Source organism: Rhinatrema bivittatum, chromosome 12 (assembly GCF_901001135.1).
Source record: "Rhinatrema bivittatum chromosome 12, aRhiBiv1.1, whole genome shotgun sequence".
Taxonomy (NCBI): domain Eukaryota; kingdom Metazoa; phylum Chordata; class Amphibia; order Gymnophiona; family Rhinatrematidae; genus Rhinatrema; species Rhinatrema bivittatum.
The window spans coordinates 45,354,909-45,379,971 of NC_042626.1; the positions used below are offsets into that span (position 1 = coordinate 45,354,909).

Consider the following 25,063-nt stretch of genomic DNA (forward strand, 5'->3'; position numbering starts at 1 on the left):
GATGTGGTCCGTTTCCTTAAAGGAGTGAAACGTCTTTATTCTCCTTTGCGGTTTCCGGTGTCCTTATGGAGTCTTAATATGGTATTGGATTTCTTAGCGGGCCCTATATTTAGAACAATGTGTAACCTGACCTTGCGGTTACTGACCTTGAAAATTATGTATGTTGTGGCAATTTGTTCTGTGCTTAAGATTTACGAACTGCAGGCTTTGTCTTGCTGGGAGCCATTCCTCTGGGTGACTTCAGGAGCAGTACAGCTGCATACTGTTCCTTCTTTTCTACTGAAGGTGATTACTGACATTCACTTGAATCAGTCCATCTCTCTGCCATTTCTGGAAAGAGAGAGAAATGTAGATAAGTATCGTCTTTTGTGACCCTTGGATGTCAAGAGACATATTGTCAGGCATCTGGAGGTTACTAAGCCTTTACGGAAGATGGATCACCTGTTTGTACTTCACGGCAGTTCTAGGCAGGGAGAGCCAGCCTCACGGGCTACCATAGCTCGCTGGATTGAGGAGGTAGTCATGACTACATATGTTGATGCTGAGAAGCCGTTATCTAGTCAGATTAGGGCTCAGGCAGTGTCATGGGCAGAAGTGAAATTGTCTCCTGTTGACATTTGCCGAGCTGCGACTTGGTCCTCGTTACCCACTTTTCCCAGGTTATTATTGTCTGGATGTGCAAGCCCGGGAGGACGCAGGCTTTGTACATGCGGTTTTGACTGGACCGCAAGCAGCCTCCCGCCCTATTCAGGAGTAGCTTGGGTACATCCTGGATTCATCTGACTGGATGCTAAGAAATGAGAAATTACTACTTACCAGATAATTTCGTTTTCTTTAGGATAGTCAGATGAATCCAGCTTAACCTCTCTTGGCTGCCGAATGTTTGTATTATGGCCCCTCCTACATGGCTACATGTTACAGGGATTACTGGTAAGTGTTAGTCCAGTCCTTGACTCTAATGTTAATACATTCTTGTCTGAGATGAGTATTGAAGTGGTTATCTCTTTAATCAAGTTTTGCTAGTCTGTCCACAGTTGCTTTTAAAGAGAATACTGGCGGGCTGTCACGGCAGTGGTTATATATACTGTGACGTCCGTTTGCTCCGTCTCCATCTGCTGGTAGAGGTGCATAACTCATTTGTTCTGGATTCATCTGACATCCTAAAGAAAAGGAAATTATCAGTTAAGTAGTAATTTCTCATTTCAGTGAATGACATGACAGTGCCTTTGCTACCATTGCATCCCTGCTCTATGCACCTTAGTGTTGGTGTACAGGTTTGGCGAGGCTACACCTTGGATGCAGGAGTCCTGAGAGCTTTTATGGTTTCCTCCCATCTTATCTGGGTTGTTCTTTGGTTTGACCCACTCATCTGGACTAGTCTGACATGGATAAGGAATGGGAAATTTAAACTTACCTGTTAATTTCATTTCTTTACGTCTTGCCAGAGCAGTCTAAAAGCCACCCAGGGAAGTCACAGTGATCAAAGGCTGTCAATTTGGCAAGTTCCGAAATCTAACAGCGAGTACATTGTTAGGCACTCTGAAGGTAGTTGGCCTAATTGACCTATTATCTTATTCCTGGGTTAGTGACAATGTAGTTAAGCTTTTTGTTTACACCAGGTTTGGTTATGGTGCTGATTTGGAAACCAAAACAAGACAATTGCCTTCAATTGTCTTAACTTCAACATAGGATGCTGAAGGCTGCACCAGACTTCTATAAGGGGGAATGAAGTTAACTTAGATTTTTTTTTTCTGTCTCCATCAGCTTGCAGGGGGACATAACCCACTGATCTAGATTGATCTGGCAAGACTAAAGGAAAGGAAATTAGCAAGTAAGTTTAAATTTTAGCTTATATGATCTTGTAATCAAATGAATATTTTATAGGTTTATAAGAAATTAATGAAGGAGCCGTACCCTACTGGACTCTTTCCAGCATTCAGTACTTACCAGGCTGCTGTGCTTCTCCAGCTGGGCATAGACAAAGAAGAAAATAAAAAACAAGTAAGTCAAATATACTTATGTATCATTACAGAGACTACATTTATAATACATCTCCTATAGAGGAAGGCCCAACCCACCCCAAGACCATTTCTTTTGCAGACTTTGAAGTGCTATTCTAGGTTTCCTACCTGCCCATATAAATTTTAAAACCAATTTTTCCAAAGTTTTAATATCCTTCTGCTGAATGCGAATTGGTACTGTTTGTAATATATACAGTCATTTAGGAAACAGGACCATTTTAAAAAGGTTTATTTGCCCTGCCAACAATAAGGGTGATTTCTGCTAAACAGTTTATCTTTAGTAAGAACAAGTAAGGAAGGCATATTAGATGCACATAAATATCTCAAATCCAAGGTTATTTTTATTCCCTAAATATTTAAAGGAGCCCAAGCCCACCTTAATGGAAAATCTCCCAACCAATTATTCTTAATATCTTCTGGATATGCAAGAGCTTCTGACTTACCTCTATTAAGTTTAAACCCTGAAAATTCCCCAAAGACATCAGTCATCTTCAATAATTTTGTAAGAGATTTAACTGGATCACACAAAAACACTAATAAGTCATCAGCAAATGCAGCATATTTAAAAATTGCTGGCTCCTGAGGGATTCCTCTAATCTCTGGATCCCACTGTATGGATATTAACAAAGTCTCCAATGCCATAAGAAACAGCAATGGAGAAAGGGGCATCCTTGTCACATCCCTCTGCGATCAGCAAAAGTAGAAGAACATTCTCCGCGGTCACAACTGCCATCGGATCAATGTACAATAGTCTAATCCCCTGTTGGAAAAGACCTTCCAACTTCATATATTCCAGTAATTCAAAAAAATATTGCCACTCCACCCTATCGAACGCTTTTTCAGCATCCGAGCTAACAACCATAAAGAGGGTGGTATTACTTGTTCATAGGGTGATAGTGGCAAGTAATCTACACACATTCACTGTAGCATATCTGCCCCTAACAAAACCCACTTGCCCTGGATCAATAAATTCTGGCAAAACTAGCAATAAACGATCTGCCGTAATCTTAGCTAATAATTTTTTATCAAAGTTTAACAGAGAAATGGGATGATATGAAGACACAGAGGGGGGATCCTTCCCAAGTATAGGGATAACCATAAACGATCTGCCATAATCTAAACTTTAACAATCATACATAACTCAGTTTACAATAACAATGTAGAATGGCTAAATGCATCACTGCATCTGTACACCCCTAGCAGAAACTTAAGATCAGCAAACAAAGGTCTCTTACAGGTACCCACTCTACAAGGAGCAAGACTAAGCGAAGTCAGAGAGAGATTGCTATCCGTGGCTGGTCCCAAGCTGTGGAATAGAATGCCAATAAATGTAAGATTAGAATCCGATACCAAGTGTTTTAAAAAAGACCTAAAAACGTGGTTATTTGGAATTGCATTTCAGCCCCCACGTACAGGATAATAGCTAAAAATTGATGGAACCCAGCTCTTGAACTTTTTTGATTAATTTAATTTGTTTTTGTTGTAGATTTGTACACTGTTTTAATTATGATTGAACCATTCTATGTAATTCTTTTTAACTTTATTGTAAACCACCACGTTTGTACACAAGATTGACAGTATATAAATAAATATGGGATAGATTTTCAAAGCAGCGTGCAGGCATACATGTGCGCACGCTACCCGGTGCGCACACATGTACGCCCGATTTTTATAACTTGCACGCGCAAGTTATAAAATCAGGGATTGGCGCATGCAAGGGGGTGCACAATTGTGCACCTTGCGAGCGCTGAGCCGGGCTGCCTTCCCCATTCCCTTCCCCCTAAACTTAACCTTCCCACCCCTTCTCCTAACCCCCCCCCCCCCCCCCCCCCCCCCGACCTTTGTCTTACCTTTTAGTAAACAGTGGATCTGTACTTGGACCGGTGCTTTTCAATATATTTATAAATGATCTGGAAAGGAATATGACTAATGAGGTAATCAAATTTGCAGATGATACAAAATTATTCAGAGTAGTTAAATCACAAGTGGATTGTGATAAATTCCAGGAGGACCTTGTGAGACTGGAAGATTGGGTATCCAAATGGCAGATGAAATTTAATGTGCACAAGTGCAAGATGATGCATATAAGGAAAAATAACCCTACTACCCAGGAAAAAGATCTAGGCATCATAGTGGATAATACATTGAAATCATTGGCTCAGTGTGCTGTGGCTGTCAAAAAAAGCAAACAATGTTAGGAATTATTAGGAAGGGAATGGTGAATAAAACAGAAAATGTCTTAATACCTCTGTATCGCTCCACGGTGAAACCGCACCTTGAGTACTGTGTACAGTTCTGGTTGCTGCATCTCAAAAAAAGATATTGTTGCACTGGAGAATTAACAGAGACAGGAGACCAAAATGATAAGGGGGATGGAATGTCTCCCCTATCGGGAAAGGCTAAAGAGGTTAGGGCTGTTCAGCTTGGAGAAGAGACGCTGAGAGTGGATATGATAAAGATCTATAAAATCATGCGAGGTCTAGAACGGGTAAATGTGAATTGGCTATTTACTCTTTTAGATAATAGAAGAACTAGGGGTCACTCCATGAAGCTAGCAAGCAGCACATTTAAAACTAATTGTAGAAAATTCCTTTTCACTCAACGCACAGTTAAGCTCTGGAATTTTGTTACCAGATGATGTGGTTAGGGAAGTTAGTAGAGCTGGGTTTAAAAAGGGTTTGTTTAAGTTCTTGGAGAAGTCCATTTACTGCTATTAATCAAGTTGACTTAGGGAATAACCACTGCTATTACTGGTATTAGTAGCATGGGATATACTTAATGTTTTGGGTACTTGCCAGGCACTTATAACCTGGATTGGCCATTGTTGGAAACAGGATGCAGGGCTTGATGGATCCTTTGTCTGACCCAGTTTGACAACTTCTTATGATTAGTAGTAGGATACTTTAGTGTGTGTTATGGATTTTTGATATGGGTGATTGGCCCTCTGAGACCATATATGCTGTTTCTGTAATTCAGCAGTTAAATGTTCTAGGATGCCAGTCTTCTGAGGCCTTGGTAAATCTGACAATTTATTTCAGATCAAGCTGTGGAGGACAACAGGAAGTGGAACCATTTAGTAAGAAATTCATTCATTTCTTAAAGGAAAATCTTGGGCAATTATGATAGAAAAGTTCCCATTGTTACCTAGAAGGCCTTCCCATAGATATCAGCATGATTCTATTCTCTCACTGTTTTTATTAATTGTTTATAGGAGATCTTTGGAGAATTAGGAGTGTGCTGTAAATTAGCTGCTCTCAAATTGAGGGGTATGGAATATATCCTGGAGGTCTAGGAGGAGAGGTTGTATTGGCTGTTGCCAGCCGTGAGAAGTGATTGTTGCTGAGGCATGGTGGGCCACCAGTGAGGAGCAGCTGTAGTAGTGGCCTATATGGGCTGGAGCAGATGACACAGTGAAATGAGATGGGGAGTACCCACATGGGGAAAGATTTGGTGAGAATTGGATGAAAAGATACAACTGGTGGGAAGCTTCCAAGAGAGAGGAATGGTCTTCCCACTCCTAAATTGAGATGAGGAATAGGATAGTGAAGTGATGGAAGCCAAATTACCTACAGTTTGGGGGGTTTGCAGTGATATCTTGAAACGCTGGTGCACAAGGTGTAAAAATATTTATCTGTACGAGTTGCACAGTACACACAAACACAACTACCTTGCTGTGTGAACCAAATCTTCTGTCCTTCAGAGACAAAACCAGTATGTAATGTACAGACGTCTTTTTATGGACATTGAGAGGGAACAAGTCCAGCAGCAGCGCAGGCAAAAAGAACACGAGAAGAGAATTGCAAAGTAAGTTCTATAGTATTTAAATATGTATTTATTAAAGATTTATATTCTCCAAGAATAAGCAGGATGGCAATCCTCACACACCTAGGATAATGACATTGGATGGAGCCCAGCTTGGAAAACTAAAAATGAAGGTCAGTCAAAGTTTCTAGAACTTTGACTGAACCTCATTGAGCATGCTCAGCATGCATTATATCATGCATCCACACAGGGTCCCCTTCAGTCTCTTCTTTTCCACGGAGCCTGTTTCACAATTAGGTGAGAGCCTTACTTTTTCTAATTGTTGGGCCTACTGGGCCTATTTTTTGGAAAACTTCATTTTCATGATTTTTAAAGTTTGCTGCCTCATGCGGTTGATGCGGAGTCCTTGCGGTTCTCCCATTAGCATCTTAGTTAGGTTTTTTGACGTTTATCGCTGTTTCTTTTCATAATCGATACCCCTGGAGCGGCATTGTGTTTGGCTGCCAGCCCTCAACAGCTGCTGCCATCGTTTTCGATCTCGCGTCCCTTTTAGTCCATGACAACACATCCACATCGAGATTTAAGTGATGCCCCCAGTGCATGAGGACAATGTCTATTATGGACCCCCATGATAGATGTGTCCTCTGTCTTGGGGCATCGTACAACATCCAGGGTTGCAGCAGGTGTGCCAAGATAACCCCTAAGGAGATGTAAGATCCAGCTCAAGATGTACGATGGAGCACGTCTTCGGACCGGAGAAGACCGATCCATCAGCATAGGAGGCATCTACATTGAGGTACCTCTGAGCTGCACTGATGGACCATCTGTTCCATCAAGGTCATCAGCTGAAAGGGACAACTGAGACTGGCTATCATTGGGCTCCTTCAGGTCGAGGATGTCTGGTTCCTCGTCATCAACCTCAGCACCGGAGAAGACTAGCACATTGAAGGAAGCCAAAGAAGCATTGACATTGGTTCTCATCAATGCATGATGCTGGGCATGGGGATGCATCAGCTTCTGCTGTGATGCCTCCTGAAGCGACCCTGTCACGAGGAGAACCAGTCCTCCATCGATGCTGGGGGTGTGCCATAGACTCCAGTGCCAACCACCAATCCTCCTCTCAGTTCCGAAGAGGAACTGGATACAACTCCTCCACCCCAGCCTGTGTTGGCATTGACGATGTTAGAGGAGGACCTGAAGAGGCGTGTGCAGCATCAGTTCCGCTGCACCAACGGGTGCCGGTGCTGGCACCATCGTTCCTCAAGCTGCTTCTGGAATCCCTGCATGTGCTCATCGTGTTACCGAGCCAGCTGGCCACTGCCGCCTCCTGCTGATCCGGTCATTGTTGCCGGTTCCTCAGAGGAGGAAGTTCCCACCAGACCAGCAAAGGCACTGGGGCCTGCAGCTCCATGTCCAGTTCCATCGATGCCAGCACTGCTGAGCAAAGGCCAAGCACCCAGGCTCTCATCTCTGGTTGATGACAGTGGGGTTGTGAGGGCACCTGTGATCCCTGGGGGGAATGACTCATCCTTGATCTCAGATGATGCTTCTGATGGTCTCCCCTCAGATCCATCTCCTCCAGAGGAGTGAAGGTAATCCCTGCCAGATGACCTCTCCTTTGCAGGATTTGTCAGGTTTGTGGCGGAAGCCATAATCTTTCAGTTAATGACTGAAGAGGATACCAGACACAAAATGCTTGATTTCCTCCAGTTCATGGAGCCTCCCAAGGAGATCATGGCAGTCCCAGTGCACGAGATCCCTGTGGAGTTACTGTTGAGGATGTGGGAACCCCCCTCACAGTGCCTCCCATGAACAGGAAGGCGGACATGAAGTATGTCATCAAGAAGGTGCTCTGATTCGACAAGCTTCAGCTTCCCCACTAATCGGTGATAGTTAAATCTGCTGTCAAGAAGGCCAAGAATTCTCTGACCCATTCCTTGGCGCCCCCGGGGAAGGATCACAGAGCGATGGATGCTCTTGGGAGAAAGGTGTTCCAGGGGGCTATGCTCATTGCCCGCATAGCTGCCTACCAGCAATACATTATCCAATATACACGGGGCATCAGGAAGCAGGTGCAGGATGTTGCTGAGCAACTGCCTCAGCAGCAACAAGACACACTCCTGTTACTGGTACATAAGGGCCTGGCGTGCAGAAAACATGAGGTCAGTTCGACCCACAGTGTTTTCGAAATAGCATTGAAGGTCTCTTCAGTGGGAATCGGCACACACAGACTTGCATGGCTGTGGGCTTCATATTTCAGACTAGAGGTGCAGGAGTGACTCACTGACATACCATGCACTGGAGAGAATCTCTTTGAAGCTAAGGTTAAGGTTGCAATGGCCCAAAACCAGGACCTCCATGCAACCCTTTCAGCAGCTCTCCACCAGCACTCCAGACCCATCCTCCTCATCCAGGACATCTGAGAGGTCAGGGCTTAAGAGAGTCCTCCTTCCGCCCAAGGAGGTACTATCCTCCGCCTTCTCTCTGCCTTTCACTCCTGACAGCAACATCATGGATCTTGTGGCCATCCCAAACAACAAAGAGCCCCAAAGCACCAGATAGCATCTCAGTGAACTCCAGAGACGGGGGTTTTGAGTGTATTGTAGGAAGCACAGCCCCAGTCACCCATACCCAGGACAGAATGCTACGGTTCTGTGAGAACCGGTGACCCAGTGTAATCTAGGAGCAGTGGGTTTAATCCATTATCCACCAAGGGTACTGATTGAACTTATTGGATGCCCCACCAAATTGCTCCTCGAGCCCATTTTGGGGCCCAGTAGCTTATCAGAAGGTACTATTAATGGAGCTTTCCTCCCTCTTAACAGCTAGAACAATCAAACCCATTCCAGCAGGGCAAAGAGGGCAGGGATTTTACTCCCGGTACTTCCTGATACTAAAGAAAACAGAACGATTCCATCCTATCTTAGACCTAAGGACCTTGAACAAATTCATCAAAAAAGAAAAGTTCAAGATTGTTTCCATGGGCACCTTGATCCCCTTCTTACAAAAAGGGGACTGGCTATGCTACATGGATCTAAAAGTTGCATAAACACACACATCGAGATCTTCCCAAATCACTGGAAATATCTCCGATTCATGGTAGGAGAACAGCACTTACAGTATCGCGTGCTGCTCTTTTGGCTCGCCTCATCCCCACGTGTCTTCACGAAATGCCTGGCCATGGTGGTGGCAGCACACTTTCACAGACACGTTATCCCATATCTGGATGATTTGCTGGTCAAGAGCACCTCTTGGGCAGGGGCCAACAGGTCCATATGCTCAACCTTCAACTACCCAAAGTCCTATCTCAGCCTGTCACCTCAATTGGACTCTATTGGAGCCCTGCTAGAAATGGCTCAGGCCAAGGCTTTCCTGCCTCGACAAAGGTCCATCAACAGCGGGAATTCAACAGAGCCAGCAGGTGTCAGCTTGGCACGTGTTGAGGCTGTTGGTCCATATGGCCACGACAATTCATGTCACTCCCATGGCACATTTACACATGTAAAAGTCCCAATGGACCCTGAGGTTGCAGTGATGTCAGGCCACACAGAACCTTCAGGATCGCATCTGAGTCACCTTGTCTCTCTAGGACTCTTTGTTCTGGTGGCAAGTCATTTCAAATCTGGAACGGGGGATCTCCTTTCAAAGTCCTACCACTGATGTGTCCACCATGGGTTGGGGTGCTCATGTAAATGAGCTCAGCACTCAGGATCTATGGTCCACCCAGGAACGTCTCTATCATCAGTTTCCTAGAGCTCTGGATGATCAGGTACGCGCTATGGCTTTTAGAGATCAGCTATCCAACAAAGTTTTCCTGATCCAAACCAACATCCAAATGACAATGTGATATGTCAGTAAGCAGGGAAGTATGGGATTGTACCTTCTTTGTCAAGAACTGGTCCATATTTGGATATAGGCCCTATCCCTCGGGATGGTGCTCAGAGTGATGTACCTGGCTGGAACAGAGAATATAATAGTAGACTGATTGAGTTGTGCCTTCAGGTCCATTGAATGTTCTCTGGTCCAAGGAGTCGTGATTCGGATCTTCTGTCTCTGGGGAAACCCAAATGTGGATATCTTCACAGCACCTTGGAACAGGAAGGTTCCAAGCTTTGCTCTCTGAACAGAACACGTGAGAAACCAGCCTCGGATGCCCTTGCCTAGCATTGGAGCGAAGATCTTCTGAACGTGTATCCTGCAGCTCCACTGGTAGTGAAAACTCTCTTGAAACTACATGAGGACAAAGGCACTATGATCTTCATAGCCCCTCATTGACCAAGACAGGTCTGGGTCCACTCCTGTGGGAGTTGTCCATCCAGAAACTGATCAGTCTGGAGACTTCCCCGGATTTCATCACACAGGATCGAGGCAGGTTGTGACATCCCAACCTCCAGGCCCTATTATAGCCTGGATGTTGAGAAGTTAATATTGCAAATGCTTTATCTCTCAGAAGATGTCTCGGGTCCTGGTGGCTTCTAGAAAGCCTTCCACTAGAAAGTCCTATAAACTATAGTGGAGGAGGTTTTCCGTGTGGTGTGAGCAGAAGGCCCTAGATCCTTTCTCCTGCTCCACACAAAAACTGCTTGATTGCCTTCTACACCTATCAGAAGCTGGCTTGAAGACCAATACCGTTAGTTCATCTAAATGCAATTGGTACATACCACCATTTCCGTACAGCCTATAGTTGTACATTTCATACGGGGCCTGCTTCAGCTGATGCTTCCCCTAAGGTCTCCCCGCTGTGTCTTGGGACTTCAACATGGTGATAGCTCAGCCGATGAAAGCTCCCTTTTAAGCTGCTGCATTCCTGTGACCTGAAGTACCTGACGTGAAAGGTCATATTTTTGTGGCGGTTACTTCAGCACGCAGGGTCCGTGAGCTCCAGGCCTTAGTGACTTGTCCGCCTTACACTAAGTTTTTCCATGATAGGGTGGTCTTACGCACGCACCCCAAGTTCCTTCTCTGTCTTCCAACTTAACCAGCCCATCATCCTGCCAACATTCTTTCCCAGGCCCTGTTCGCACCAAGGCGAACAAGCCCTGAACAGTTTGGACTGCAAGAGAGCCTTAGCCTTGGCCTTCTATCTGGAGTCCATCCAACTTTCTGTTTCTTTTGATAGGAATAAGTTAGGCAACGCTGTTGCCAAACAGACACTTTCTAACTGGCTAGCAGACTCCATCTCCTTCTGTTATGCCCAGGCGGGGTTGCATCTTGGGGACCATGTCAAGGCTCATTCTGTTCAAGCCATGGCAGCATCAGTGGCCCACTTGTGAGCAATTCCCATGGATGAGATCTGCAGAGCTGCGATGTGGAGTTTTCTCCACACATTCACATCACATTATTGTTTGGATATGGATGGCTGAAATGGTAGCAGGTTTGGCCAATCTGTCCTTCGGAACTTGTTTAAGGTGTAGAACCCAACGCTGTTCCTGCCTAAGGCCCTTTTTTTGTGTTCAGGCTGTTCCCCCCCCCCCCCCCCCCCCTAACAACCAAATTAGTTGTTGTGTCTGTTACTTATTTTGGTGTTTTATGTTTGCCCCCCCCCCAACAAAAAAGGAGACAGCCTGCAGCTAGGGATTAACCCATGTGTGAGGATTGCCATACTGCTTGTTATCAGAGAAAGTAGAGTTTGCTTACCTGTAATAGGTGTTCGCCAAGGAGAGCAGGATGTCAGTCCTCATGAAACCCGCCCACCACCCTGCAGAGTTGGGTGTCCACTGTGTGGGTTTCTTCTCCTTATTTTATTTTATCCTTGAATTCTATATTATAAGACTGAAGGGGATCCTTTGTGGATGCATGGTATAACGCATGCAGGGCATGCTCGATGAGGGTCAGTTAAAGTTCTAGAAACTTTGACATACTGTAAGTTTTCCATGCCAGACTCCATCCAATGATGTCACCCTATGTATGTGAGGACTGACATACTGCTTTCCTAGGAGAACACCTGTTACAGATAAGCAACTCTGCTTTCCTCCCTACATGGGCAAATAGTTCAGAATGGCTTATGCTGTTTAACAAAACAATTGTCTGACATATAAATAAGCCGAATATGAATAATGCAACTATGCACAAAAGCAATAAAATAACGAAATACACCTAACCAAGCACATCCTCATGAACCAAAGGCTTGGGGAAAATATAAAGCTATAAAAACTACTTCCTAAACAAGCGATAATCAGAAGTCTCTCTAATAATGAGCAACACAGCATTCCATAAGGCAGGGCCTAGAACAGCTTTGAAATGAACAACCCTATGAGAGGATATTGCCAATAAAGTTTTATCCACAGACTGCAGAACACAGGTGGGATTAATATGGCAATAAGATTTTTTAGATACTGAGTTATTTCATATTTTGAAAAGATTCCAGTCACACTTTAGTTCTGTAGAAAAGCGAATAGAGATATTTATCCCAACTGTAGTAGAAAAATGGTTTGTTTAGCTAGTGCATACTGTTTACAATTTCAACACTTTAAGACATGGTTCTAGCACCACATTTAGAGCTGGCCTCATGTGCCGTGCACAACGGCTTTCACAATGAGCATAGTGGCTTACATAAGTTTTCACATACATTCAGTGACAGTTGGGGTCTGGAACTGTTGCGTTCCATCTGTAGCTCCTGTACTTATAAATGTTAAACAGCTATTCCTTTCTTTATTAACACTTGGTTTCTGAAGTCAGAAGTTTTTGAATAGAAAAATGCCTTAGAAAGAGAGGGGTTTTAAAAGCAGGGATTCCAAGTCAACACATTTCTGCCAAACTTTTTCAAAGTTCCAGTGTTGGTTAAAACTATCCATTTGTGGCAATGTGAAGTTTTCTAACTCCCATCGGGTGTTCTAAGCCACAGCCAATCCCAGTGCATTTGTTATTTTGTATTGTGAAACATAAAACTTGGATATTGGTCCTGAGCAAGTAAAGCTGTGGCTGCAGTATTCAAAGAGAGATTCAGAAAGATCCAACAGCATTTAATTTCCTTTAGGATTAAGAACGAGAAGGAAAAGCAGCGCCGTACAGAAGAGCAGAAAATTCAAGGACTGGTCACTCAGCAAGACCTGTACCCGAGAGACACAAAACATGAAATCCTAACACAGCTTCAACTGGAAGAGGAAAGTAGGAGAGTGAACAAAGAAAAGAAACAGAGAAATAAAGAAAATGTCAGGTAATAAATGTCATGAGGAGGAAAAACTACTCTGTTTAGACCATTTTTACCAAAGCTGAGGAAAAAGGTCAGGAAGTACCATGGAGAAGAGAGTGACAATATTGGGAAATGATAGAATAACTGACGTGTTTAATTTATAAAATGTCGTCATCTTGGTTTTGCAGACTGTCACATGACATTCAAAGAGACTTCTCAAACTTAGAATTTTAGTACTTAGCAGCTGTTTCCAAAGCACAATTCAATCTGGTTGCTTTAGCTATCAATTCCTTTTCCTTAACAGTTCTCTTGTTTGCTTTTAAAATTAATTTCTCTAAGGACAAGGGATAGCACTCTTCATATGTGGGTGATATCCAACGGATCCCAGTTCGGAACTTTTATGTCAAAGTTTCTAGGACTTTGACTAGGCATGCCCCTGTACCATGAAGCCCCTTCAATCTCTCCTTTTCCACAGAGCCCACTGGTCCTGGTTCCTCACTCTCCTGCTTTTGAACTTGTTCTTCCTGGGTAATTTATCGCAGGATCATTCATTACAGGACCTCACATTCTTATTGTCTCCTTATAGGTCATTGGTTAAGAGTTTTGGTCATTTTTATAAGTTGTCTTCCTCTGCTTTCAAACAAGCCAGTCCCCACAAGTGTTGTACACCTCTACCAGCAGATGGGGACGAAGTAAAAGCTAACATCACAGACATATAGCTCTGCACTGACATTAGCCTGCCAGTATTCTCTATCTCTAGGAGATGGTGGACATACATTTCCCTTCTGGGGATTGCTTGTAGTAACCCTGAAACCACCTAGTCCTCCTTTGATATTATTGCTTCTACAGAAATAGAACATCTCTTACTACTCTTAAAACCAACCAACCATCCCCTCGATTCTATCCCTACTAAACTATTGAAATTAGTTCCAAACATTGTCTCTAAACCCCTGGCTAACATAATTAATCTGTCCTTGTCTCAAGGCATGTTGCTTGACTGCCTTAAAAATGCTGTCATTAAACAGATTAAAAAAAAAAAAAGAGAACTTACCATCTACTGACCTTTCAAATTTCAGACCGATTTCTAACCTCTCATTTTTAGCTAAACTCATTGAAAAAACAGTTAATCAGCAATTAATGGATTACCTGGAAATAAACCACATTTTATTTCCTTCTCAATACAGGTTTCGAAAATTTTTTAGCACAGAGACTTTATTAATGTCCCTTATGGACACGGTTTTGAAGGGCCTTGATAACGGTCAATCCTACCTGCTAGTAATGTTAGATATCTCGGCCGCTTTCAACACGGTTAAACATGAGATTTTATTAGATAGATTAACTGAAATCAGTATTACAGGTACTGTTTATCAGTGGTTTGCATCCTTTCTGAAGAACAGGACATTTAAAGTACAAGTACATACTCCTTTTTCTGAAGAAGTTAATATCACCCATGGGGGTTCCACAAAGCTCATCCTTGTCATCGACCCTTTTTAACCTTTACGTGCTTCCATTATGTAAATTCCTGGCAGGTCTAGGCTTATCCCACTATATATACGTGGAAGATGTGCAGATCCTAATTCCTATCATAGACTCTGTTGAAAAAACTCTCAAACTGTGGGAAATCTATTTAGCAGCTATCAAACGCCTGCTTGCACAAATCTGTTTATCTCTAAATCCTTCAAAAACAGAGTTCCTTATTCTTCGCCCTAAAGTAAATGATCCAATCACTATGCATATCACTACTCCCTCTATTAATAAATACTCGATTCTACATGAAATTAGAGATCTAGGAGTAATCCTGGTCAGTGAACTTAATTGCAAGAAATGGATAAATAATCTAATCAGAGATGGCTATTTTAAACTCCACGTTTTAAAAAAAACTTAAGCCTTTACTACATACTCAAGATTTTAGGACTGTTTTACAAGTTTTATTGTTTTCAAAATTAGACTATTGTAATGCACTTCTTTTAGGTCTTCCAGCATCCACCATAAGGCCTCTCCAGTTGTTACAAAATTCAGCAGCTAGAATCCTCACAAACACGAAACTTTATGAGTATATAACCCTTGTTTTAGCAAATCTACGCTGGCTCCCTATAACATATCGTGCCCAATATAAAGCATTAACTCTAATCCATAAAACTTTATATAATGAAAATATGGAATGGCATGCTGCAGCTCTTCATTTTAATACACCTCACAGAAACACTAGATCAGCTAGTAATGGTACTTTACCCATTCCCTCCCCAAAATCGGCTCATCTTAATACTGTTAGGCAAAGAGTGCTGTCTATAGCCGGCCCACAATTGTAGAATTCTATGCTGCTTGAACTCTGAACAGAAACCTAACACTAAAATATTTTAAAAAGGTATCAAAATGTGGCTTTTTACACAAGCCTTCAATTAGTATCCCATTACTTTTACCTTTTTTAATCCTACTCATATTTTATTATTTGTTACGGATTTTATGTTTTCTCTTTGCCTTCCCTGATTTTAGATACACTCTTGTATGAGTTTTAAAGGTCATGATGACAAATGACCTCTTTTGTTGTCAAAGATGGTTCCTTTAGAATTTTATGATGCTATATTGTTAGAATATTTTACTTTGTTTTTATATTGATGTTTTGAATTATGCCCTGCTTTTATTATATGTTGGTTTTATTTTATATTTATCTTGTCTTGTAAACCTATGTGATATCATTTGAATGTCTGTATATAAAAAAACAAACAAATAGAGCTATTTGTTCAGCTTCAAAGGGCTCAGATTGTCACCAAATCGGATTTGCAGGTGGGCATATAATTTGATCTGTATCCAGGAGGGTGATGAGTGGAAAACCACCTTTAAAACCAGGGATGGCCATTATGAGTATTTGGTCATGCCCTTCGGTCTATGCAATGCTCTCGCAGTCTTTCAAACAATAATGAATGACATATTCTGGGACCACCTCCAATCTGCAGGTTTAGTGCCATGCTGGGCATGCCCAGTAGGTGCCAGTCAAAGTTCTAGAAACTTTGACAAAAGTGTTCCGTGATTGGGCTCCATCCTGTGATGTCACCCATATGTGAGGACTAATATCCTGCTGTCCTGTGAGAACACCTGTTACAGGTAAGCAACATTTGCTTTCTCCTCTGTATGAAAAATAGTCTCATATAAAGTTGCCATAATATCATATGACTGCAAACTCCATGTCTGTGTTGTTTTAGGCCTGTACTTTTACTCACTTTGTGTACATAGCAGTAGGCTTCACAAATTCATGATGAATATCCTGTTCAGAGTCATTGGCATTTAACCTACATCCCTGACATGTTCTTGATCTATGATTGTTACATGTAATTCAGATATTTTATTGGACTAATTTCTTGTGTTTTATTGTACCCCGTCTGAACCATGGAAGGGCGGGTAACATATTTTAAATAAGTAAATAAAGGAGATATTGATATTAGCACATTTGGAACATGCTATGCATCCCATTGCCTTTCGCAAGCAGAGCATTCTGAGCAACAGTTTGTTCTGAATGGAAATGAAATGTAATGCATTCTTTTTTGTAGATACATTGAAGCCTTGAGAGCCCAAATGAGGGAGAAGATCAAGCTGTACAACATTGAATTACCACTTTTGTGCTGCTGTGGTACAGATTTCTGGGATTCACATCCTGATACTTGTGCTAATAATTGTTTGTTTTACAGAAACCCTAAAGGTAAGCAACATTTATTGATGTGTTGGCAAAAATAAAAAAAATATGCATTCAAATATAGGGGTCATTTACTAAGCTGCAGTATTTTCATCTAGAGGGAGAAAAAACTGAGAGGGTTTAGTAAGTTGCAATACTCTGTTCCACAGCTTAGGGAACCATGTGATATTTCCCCCTGCAGTAAAATACCATGGATTAAAAGACTCCAAAAGCTGCACGATGGCGGCCCTTTTGTCTGGGGCTGCCATCTTCTTAGAGCCATATCAGTCCAATCAACTCCCCCTACCAATCTGTGTAAACCTCTCCAGAGGTCTTGTGAGACCCCACCTCAGGTCCCCCATCCACCATAGTTAGAGGCAGCCTTCATGTAAATTTAAAAAAAGAAAAAGCATGGTGAATACCACTCCCTCCTCCCCCCCCCCCCCCCCCCCCCCCCGGGCACACCTTGTGACTTAATGGGGCCCAGAGTGGCCCCTAGGCTCCAGACCTATTGCCATCTCCATTCAAAATGGGGACCAGCTCAACAGTTAAGATTGTGGAAAGATTGCTGGTCTGGAAAATGCATAAGTCTCACAGAAGCCACAGTTCTCCTGGAGTGTAATTGAGTAGCACGGGAGCGCCTAAAAAGTGTCTCCCCCAATGGTGGAACAGGTGAAGTAAGCAACATGTGTCAAAAATAAAAAGGTGCAGAACTGCCAGAGCAGCCAGCACACAACAAGCACTGTCTCTGGTGCATCAGCGCTTTTGGCGCATAAATCCCTGATATATTCAGTGCTTCAAACCCTGAGATATGAAATACATTGGTCCTCAATACCTTTAACATGAGAGCAGGTTCTTCCATCCTCTGTGTTGTTTGACAGTACATCCAATACAGCTGTATGCTGATATGCACAGAATTTTGATAGGGGCAGAGAAGAATGATACTCCTACCCCCACCAATTCCCAGAGCCCTTGCACCAACAATATTAATGGAACAAGGGCCACGTCTGGAGACTCCAAATCCCATTTGTTTTCTGGTGCCTCTCACATCCAATTGGCTTCCAGTTCAACTTTTACAGAGCCTAGAAGATGTGCAGGATTCCATTCTGGTATCAGAAGAGGATATTCTACCACCCACAGCAGGACAAAGGGTACGTCATCTCTGTGACCAAATATTGGCATTTGTGAAGGATCTATACCGCTGTAGTGGCTAAAGATGATGAGGGTACCTTCCAATCTCTGCTTACCAGAATATCAGACTTACTTCCATTAAGAGTTCCAGTTTCCCCAGTTCAAATGGACACTCCACCAGAACCCCCTTGAGGTGGTTCTAGTCAATAGCATTCACTTGCAATGGAGTCCAGTCAGCAGATGTCCAGCAAGAGTATACCCCTCTGAAGTAACCAAGGACGACTCCTCAGTCATCTTCTTCATCATTGGGGGTCCTGAATCAGTGTTCCTATGCTTCTAGGCTCTGAAGAGGAGTCAACAGGGATCCCTTCCAACCTTCTTCTGGACCCTCCAGAACACTCTTCTCCACCAGAAGACTTTTCCTACTCCAGGTTTCTGGACAAGTTGGGAAAAGCACTCAGAGTTGTAAGTACAGAGATCTTCGAACAAACTTCTTTGGCCTTCTCCAAATTCTGAAAACACCAGCGGAGCCAGCAGCTATCCCAATCCATAATATCCTATAAGAATTGCAAACCAGAATGTGGAAAAATCCTATTTACTGTGCCCCAGTTGCAAGCAAATGACCTCAAGTATAAAGTACAAAAACCCCAGAATTTGGAATAGTGCAACTACCCACCAATCAGTTTGGGAGAATTTATTCTTAAAAGAGCATAGAAAACAAGAATATACTTGAATATTTCCCCAAGAAAGAATGCCAGGCTACTAGACAATTTTGATAAAAAGGTGTTTCAAAGCCCCATGAATAATGCACAAATTTCCACTCACCAATTTTACATGGTTCAGTACTTACATGATTGTATACAGCAGCTAAAGCCTTCCTTCGGAAGTATGTGTATGCCATCTTATTTGATCCACAGCACTGATCAAGTTTCTTTTGTGTGTGGCATATAAGAATTCTGACATAAAAAATAAATCTACAAGGCATTCAATTTTACAGCACACACCTCAACAGCTTCCCTCTGAGCTTGCTGTATGCCTTGGTTAAGGGCCAGTAGCCTTCGGGATATCATCCATGACAAGCTGGCAGATGTCCCTTGCTTGAGTGATCCACCTCTTCAGAGAAAAGCTCAGAGAAATGGTAGCTGAAATAAAGGATCAGCATGTGGCAGTCCATTCCTTCTCTTTGGGACCGAAACGATAGTCATCTGTGAGGCATGCTTACTATGCTTTTAAAAGACTATATTTCCAGAGATGCCCCTTCCGGCAATTGCAGCGATTATTGGATGCAGCCTCTACTTCCACAACAGCAACAACTTCCAACTTGTGCTTGACAGCGTGAGCGCTGTCGACCAAAAACAATTCAAAAAGTCCAGCCAAATCCTGGACCCAGTTTTTGACTACCTTTTACAACCCAGCAACCATCCTCTACAGTTGGCAGGTCCACTCCTCCAGTACTTGCTGGAGGAGTGGTGCAATATCACCTAAGATCACATAGTTCTCAAGATTGTGGAGTTTTGACACAACTTGCATTTCTCCCAACATCCTACCCTTACTTATCACTCAGCCTTCATTCCAGATCCAGCTCACTTGATGTAACTCTGCCTGGAAGTGGAGTCGCTTCTCCAACAGCAGGCAGTAGAACCAATTCTTCCCCATCACCAAGAGTTCTACTCCGTTACTTCTACATCCCCTCCATAAAATCCTCCCCTTCATTCAGATGGAAAGTGCTTGTGCACTTTGGATCTAAAGAATGCTTATGCTCATATTCCCATCCATCCCTCCCTCTCACTGACATTACTTGCACTTTATGATGACTCCTCCCACTATCAGTATAGAGTGCTAGCCTCTCAGTAGACCAAGGTTCTTGATTAAGTTCCGGACTGTAATAGTACATCTTGTCAAGCATCTGAGTTTTCCCTTATCTGGACAACTAACTTATGACAGTGAACTCCAGAGATGTACTAACGAACTCTCTTCAAAAATCAGTACAACTACTACAATCACTAGAGTTCCTGCTCAGTTTCAAGAAATCATCTCTAATTCCCTCACAGAAAATTAAATTCAGTGGATAGATTCCCTACAGAAGAGAGCTTTGCTTCCATCAGATTGGGCGAATATTCTCAGATCCCTTGTATGCAAACTGTTGAATGCAGCGCGGTCAACAGCCAGAAAAGTTCTAGTTGTTCTGGGCCACATAGTGGCTGCAATTCATGTAGTTTCACAAACCTGCTTTCAGATGGAGTTGCTGCAGTGGGGTCTCGCTTCCAGTGGGACCAACTCACTCAACCTCTAACTATCAATTTGGGAATTTTGTGAAAAATAAAACAGAATCTATGCTGTTGGCTAGATCACTGCATCCTTCAGGAGGGATCATCACTCCATCTACTTCTTCAACAAGTAATGTTGGCAATAGATGCCTACACAAAACTTTGGGGGGGGGGGGGGGGGGCCCAAACAAGACCCATTCAAACTCAAGGAATGTGGTCGTTCATAAGAGAACACAGTAATGACAGCAGAAAAGGACCAAATGGTCCATCCAGTTTGCCCAGCAAGCTTCTTAAGGTAGTAACTGCCACTCTGTGCAGGTTACGCCCATGTTTTTCTTAAGGGGTGTAACTGTCGCTCTGTGCAGTTATCCCCAAGCCTTATGATAACCCATAAAAATTGCAGCTAGCAACAGTTTTTACTGGGTGATAATCTTTTTGAAAATTCAGGCAGTGCTGCTTGATGTGCTTTGCTTATGGACTTGGGCGTAGAAGCAGTCCTGTGCTTTTTCCCTGATGTCTGCGTGTTAGTACCTCAGACCATAGAAATTGGGGCCTCTTGGTTGTTGTCTGAATCCAGTTCCCCTTTTCCCCCTGCTTTAGAAGTGGGCTGTAATGTTTCAGAAGGATTAAGACTTATTGGGTTAAGGGTAGTAATCTCCATGTCTTCTGCTAAGGGTAGTAACTGCCACACCAGCAAGTTACCCCCATGCACGCTTTCTTCATTTCCTTTAGGATTTGACCTTAGAAGCTGTCCTGTGCTATATCCTATGTCTGCATATCAGTATCCCAGACCGTAGAAGTCAGAGCCCTTGGTTGTTGTCTGAATCCAATTCCTCTCTTCCCCCCTGATGTCTAAACGGGGAGCATCTGCTAAGGGTAGTAACTGCCACACCAGCAAGTTAACCCCCTGCATTTCTTCATTCCCATCCTATAACCATCTAAGTGGGGAGCAATGTTGCAGTTGCATTAAATAAATGTATCATGGTGCACTGCTCAAACGCGAATATTCATCATTTCTTAATACACCATGAGCCCAATATTCAGTGCAATGCAGCCGGATAAGTAGGGCTTATACAGCTAAGTAGTAACTGCTAAATATGTGCCTATGATCAGCAGCCACCACTTAGCCGTATAAGACCATGGGGAATGATAGTGTTGAGTTAAAAAAAAATAAACCTTTGTTCTTTGCGATTCAAAAGTACTGCCAAATCCCTGTTCCTTTCTGTGCGTTGAATCACTTGAAGGACAGTCCACCGAAGGTCTGTGTGTGTTGTGGTTCTGAACTGTTTGACTAAAGGTGCATTTTGGGTAGAGTGGTTAATCCTATGCGGTGCTCTCGTAGACTAATGCGAACAGTACAGCTTGTGGGCCCTATATATACTGAGGAGCCTGTGCATTGTTTCACATAGATGACATTGGTAGTAGTGCAGTCTGAATATGATTTGTAAACCATCCTGTTCTGAGATGTTGGATGTGTCCAATATGGATCAGTCGTGCTGTCACACATCACACTGATTACAGCAGGAGCAGGAACAACTGATGGCAGTACCTTCCTCTTTAGAGCTACATAATAAAGTGCTATAGTGCACAGAAGTTCAGGCTGTTCATTAGCAGCCCTTATCTAGGCTACTTATCCTCCTGTTCTTGGAGAATGGCAGCAACATTGCAATAGGAGGAAAGAGCAGGCACTGGGGGGAAGAAGGAAAAGTCCCAGTCACATGAGTGGTGTTTGGGAGTTGGTATGAGTCGGGTTTCTTCCTAAATAGTAGGGATGTACATTGGTTGGGCCATTCGTTTCATTCATTTCATAGGTATGTATGTACCTCACAAATGTGTAGTACATGCATAAGAACGGATGGTATGTGCAGAATTCGTTAAGAAAATAACACGCATATCATCCGTTCTTGCACCGTATCATACATTTATTTATTTATTTATTTATTTATTTATGAAACTTTTAATATACCGACATTCATAGGGCATATCATGCCGGTTTACAAATAACTGAAGCAGGTAGAAAATACAATGAACAGGGTGGGGGAGAGGGGAGCAGGCAAGAAAGTGGTGAGAGGTGGGCAGGGGAAGAGCATCAAGGAAGGATAGGGCAGAAGGAAAAAGAGGAACAATCAACTTGATAAATATAATAATAAGAGGAACATAATTGTAACTGTTTTAAAATTATAAGTTAAGGCGAGGTACTTATTTACAATAGATCAATAGCATGATTGAAAGTTAGGGTTAAGGCTTTGACAGTGAAAGATTCAAGAAAAAAAAAAAAGAGAGGGGGGAGAGGGCGACGGATGCATGGGGAAGAGGTGGGAGGGGGGAGGGGGGGGAAATCATGGGGCAGGGAGAGTGGGCTGGGGGGGGTAAGGGGTGGCTGGGGTGAAATGGAGTGAGAGCGGTGATGGAAGGGAAGGTAGTGGGCTAGGTTTGATTGTTGTCTGGGTAGGCTTGCCTGAACAGCCAGGTCTTGACGCCTTTTTTGAAGGACTGTAAGGAGGGCTCAAGTCGTAGGTAATGGGGAAGTGAATTCCAAAGGGTGGGGCCGGCAATGGTAAACTCTCTTTCTCTGGTTTTGGAGAGGTGTGCGGTTTTGAGGGGTGGAGTGTGTAGGGTGCCTGCGAGGGCATTTCTGGTGGGTCGATTGGAGTTACGGAAGTGTGGCATGTCTTTAAGCCAGGCGGGGTTGTTTTTGTGAAGGGAATTGTGCAGGATGGTGAGGGTTTTATATTTAATGTGGTATGGTATGGGAAGCCAGTGCAGGTCTTTTAGTATGGGGGTTATGTGTTCTGTCTTACGGGTATTGGTGGTGATTCTTGCCATCGCATTTTGAAGGATTTGAAGGGGTTTGATCGTAGAGGCAGGGAGGCCTAACAGAAGGGAATTGCAGTAATCTAGTTTGGAAAGTATAGTGGACTGCAGGACTAAACGGAAATCATGTGCATGAAGGAGTGGTTTCGGTTTTTTAAGTATGTGAAGTTTGTAGAAGCCTCCCTTTATAAGGGACTTGATGTGTGGCTTGAAATTGAGGTGTTGATCAAGTAGAATTCCTAGGTCTCTTACATTAGATGTGGGTGAGTGGGTTATGGTGGGGGCGGGAGCAGTGGGGTGGGAAGTGTGCTCAGGTTGATTGGAAATGGCGAGGATTTCAGTTTTATACATGCATGAGGTATGCGCGTACCCACAAAATGAAAGGCCTAACAAATATGCATCCCTACTAAATAGGGAGAGCTATTATGCATTTTCCCCATAGATACATTACAGGATATAAAAATTATCACATTTAGTTAATTTACAATTAGCAAATATTGCTACCAATCAGCTGACAGCAATTTACAAGTAAAATGAGCACGTTTCAACCATACATACTTTGTGCCTGCTATTTGTGCAGGTACCCAAGTGGGGAATAAATATACATATTTATGTATGTATGAGGGTATGTATATACATATATATACATAACCCTCATACATACATATATACACTTTTCAAAATCTCACATATATGTCCTGATTTCTTCTCCTGCCCTAAACACTCTTCCCAATTAAAAGGTCTTTTAAACCCAGCTAAAAGTGTGTACATTGTGGAAGCCCGTATGTAGTTTTAGCTGGGCAGAGAAGAAGAATTTTCTGACAGGCCTATTTACCTGGGTAGATAGCGTTGACATTTTCCCTCAGATATTGAATAAAACAATCTGTAATAAGTGTCCTCTCTCTTCCAGCTTACACGCAAGCTCTGCAGTCTGTCATTTCATCTTGTGATATGTGGAACAAGAATACAGTCCCAAGAAATTTGGCTCAAACCATTGCCTCTGCACATGGTCAGCCACCGAAGAGCCCATGAAGTTTCATCCTGGAATCAGCAACATGCAAGCAGGGATAAAAATGTAGTGGATCATGTTTGTGTTAAGAAGAAATTGTTTGTTTTGTTTTCTTCTCCTCTCCTTGTCTGTAAGGTCCCACTTAATTAAGTAGTATGGGAGCTGGGCTTATCTTTGGTCATATGGCTAGTGTATTGTGCATGTGTTAGCTCTGGAGACAAAACTAACAAACCACCAGTATGTGGTTTTGTTTGTTTTTTGTTTGGCAATTTTCTTCCTTTTTAGGTTTCCAGTTCATTTGGAATCAGAGCTGGAATTTGGTGCTATAAGCTTTCATGTGTATATAGAGGGATTTTTCCCTATTTTATCTCCCCCCTCTAGTCCAATTATTGCTCCAACAGTTGTCAGCTGGGGCCATGCAGCAGGGATCCTTCCAGAACCCTAAATTCATGGGCTCTAAATCTGTCCACTAGATATTGCTCTTGCACAATGACTTTAGCTCCCCTTTCCCTAGGCCCTTGAACTCTGCAAATGCAGCACCTCTTACTAGGGTGCAGAAGACCTGACCCAGGAATCTAAACAAAGTCCTTTGCATGGCAGTGCACAGCCCTGCCATTGAGCCTGTTCCAAAGGATTTATTGCTGTTTCTGATTCAGCTTGGTGCCTTACAGAAATCATTAACAAGATGAAACCCAAGTGCAGCAAAATAACATTAAATAAATTACTCTGCTAATTTATAATATTTTATTCTAATTTCTTACTCTCTGAAGCCCAGTTTCTATAGTTTTCAGCATTAGTTGGACCTGTTCTTGATGTTTTATCACATGATTTCATGGCTTTATGGTCTGATTTTATTGTAACTTACATTTTGTGCAAATAAAAAATAAGTATCAGGTGTATATAGTTCAGATTTTTCATAAGTATGCACAGTTCAACTGCATTACAATACAAATTACTAGTTATGTTATGAAACATTGGTAAAAGGTTGGGGAAGTTTATATTACACACATTTAAACTGGTATTCCTTTTAATCTCACCATCTGCTGGTAGAGGGACAAAACCCATACGTCTAGACTAGATGTATGTGTTTTGTCCCTCTACCAGCAGTTGGAGACAGGAGAACTACGAAGCTGAACTGCCCTGACCATTGTCCTGCATTAGACTCTGTGCTTTCAGGAGTTACACACCAAACATTTGGAATAAAATACCACTAACCCTGTGCCTGGACCCATGCTATCTTAAGCTAAGGCATGGCTTTTC

General features: G+C 42.8%; 1 protein-coding gene across 3 annotated transcripts in view; it reads left to right on the forward strand.

Moving 5' to 3' along the window:
• CCDC15 (coiled-coil domain containing 15) overlaps nt 1–24,702 on the forward strand; it is a 61,212-nt gene extending 36,510 nt beyond the window's left edge. For 2 of the 3 annotated variants that reach the window (XM_029572766.1, XM_029572768.1), the window contains 5 exons: nt 1,885–2,001; nt 5,722–5,825; nt 12,760–12,939; nt 16,461–16,609; nt 23,705–24,702. In XM_029572766.1, the coding sequence (XP_029428626.1) occupies nt 1,885–2,001; nt 5,722–5,825; nt 12,760–12,939; nt 16,461–16,609; nt 23,705–23,826 (672 nt within the window). In that variant the 3' untranslated portion in view covers nt 23,827–24,702. Of the gene's footprint in view, nt 1–1,884; nt 2,002–5,059; nt 5,098–5,721; nt 5,826–12,759; nt 12,940–16,460; nt 16,610–23,704 lie in introns of all 3 variants that reach the window. The other variant, XM_029572767.1, reaches the window with a different exon arrangement.
• Nucleotides 24,703–25,063: the final 361 nt, after the last annotated feature.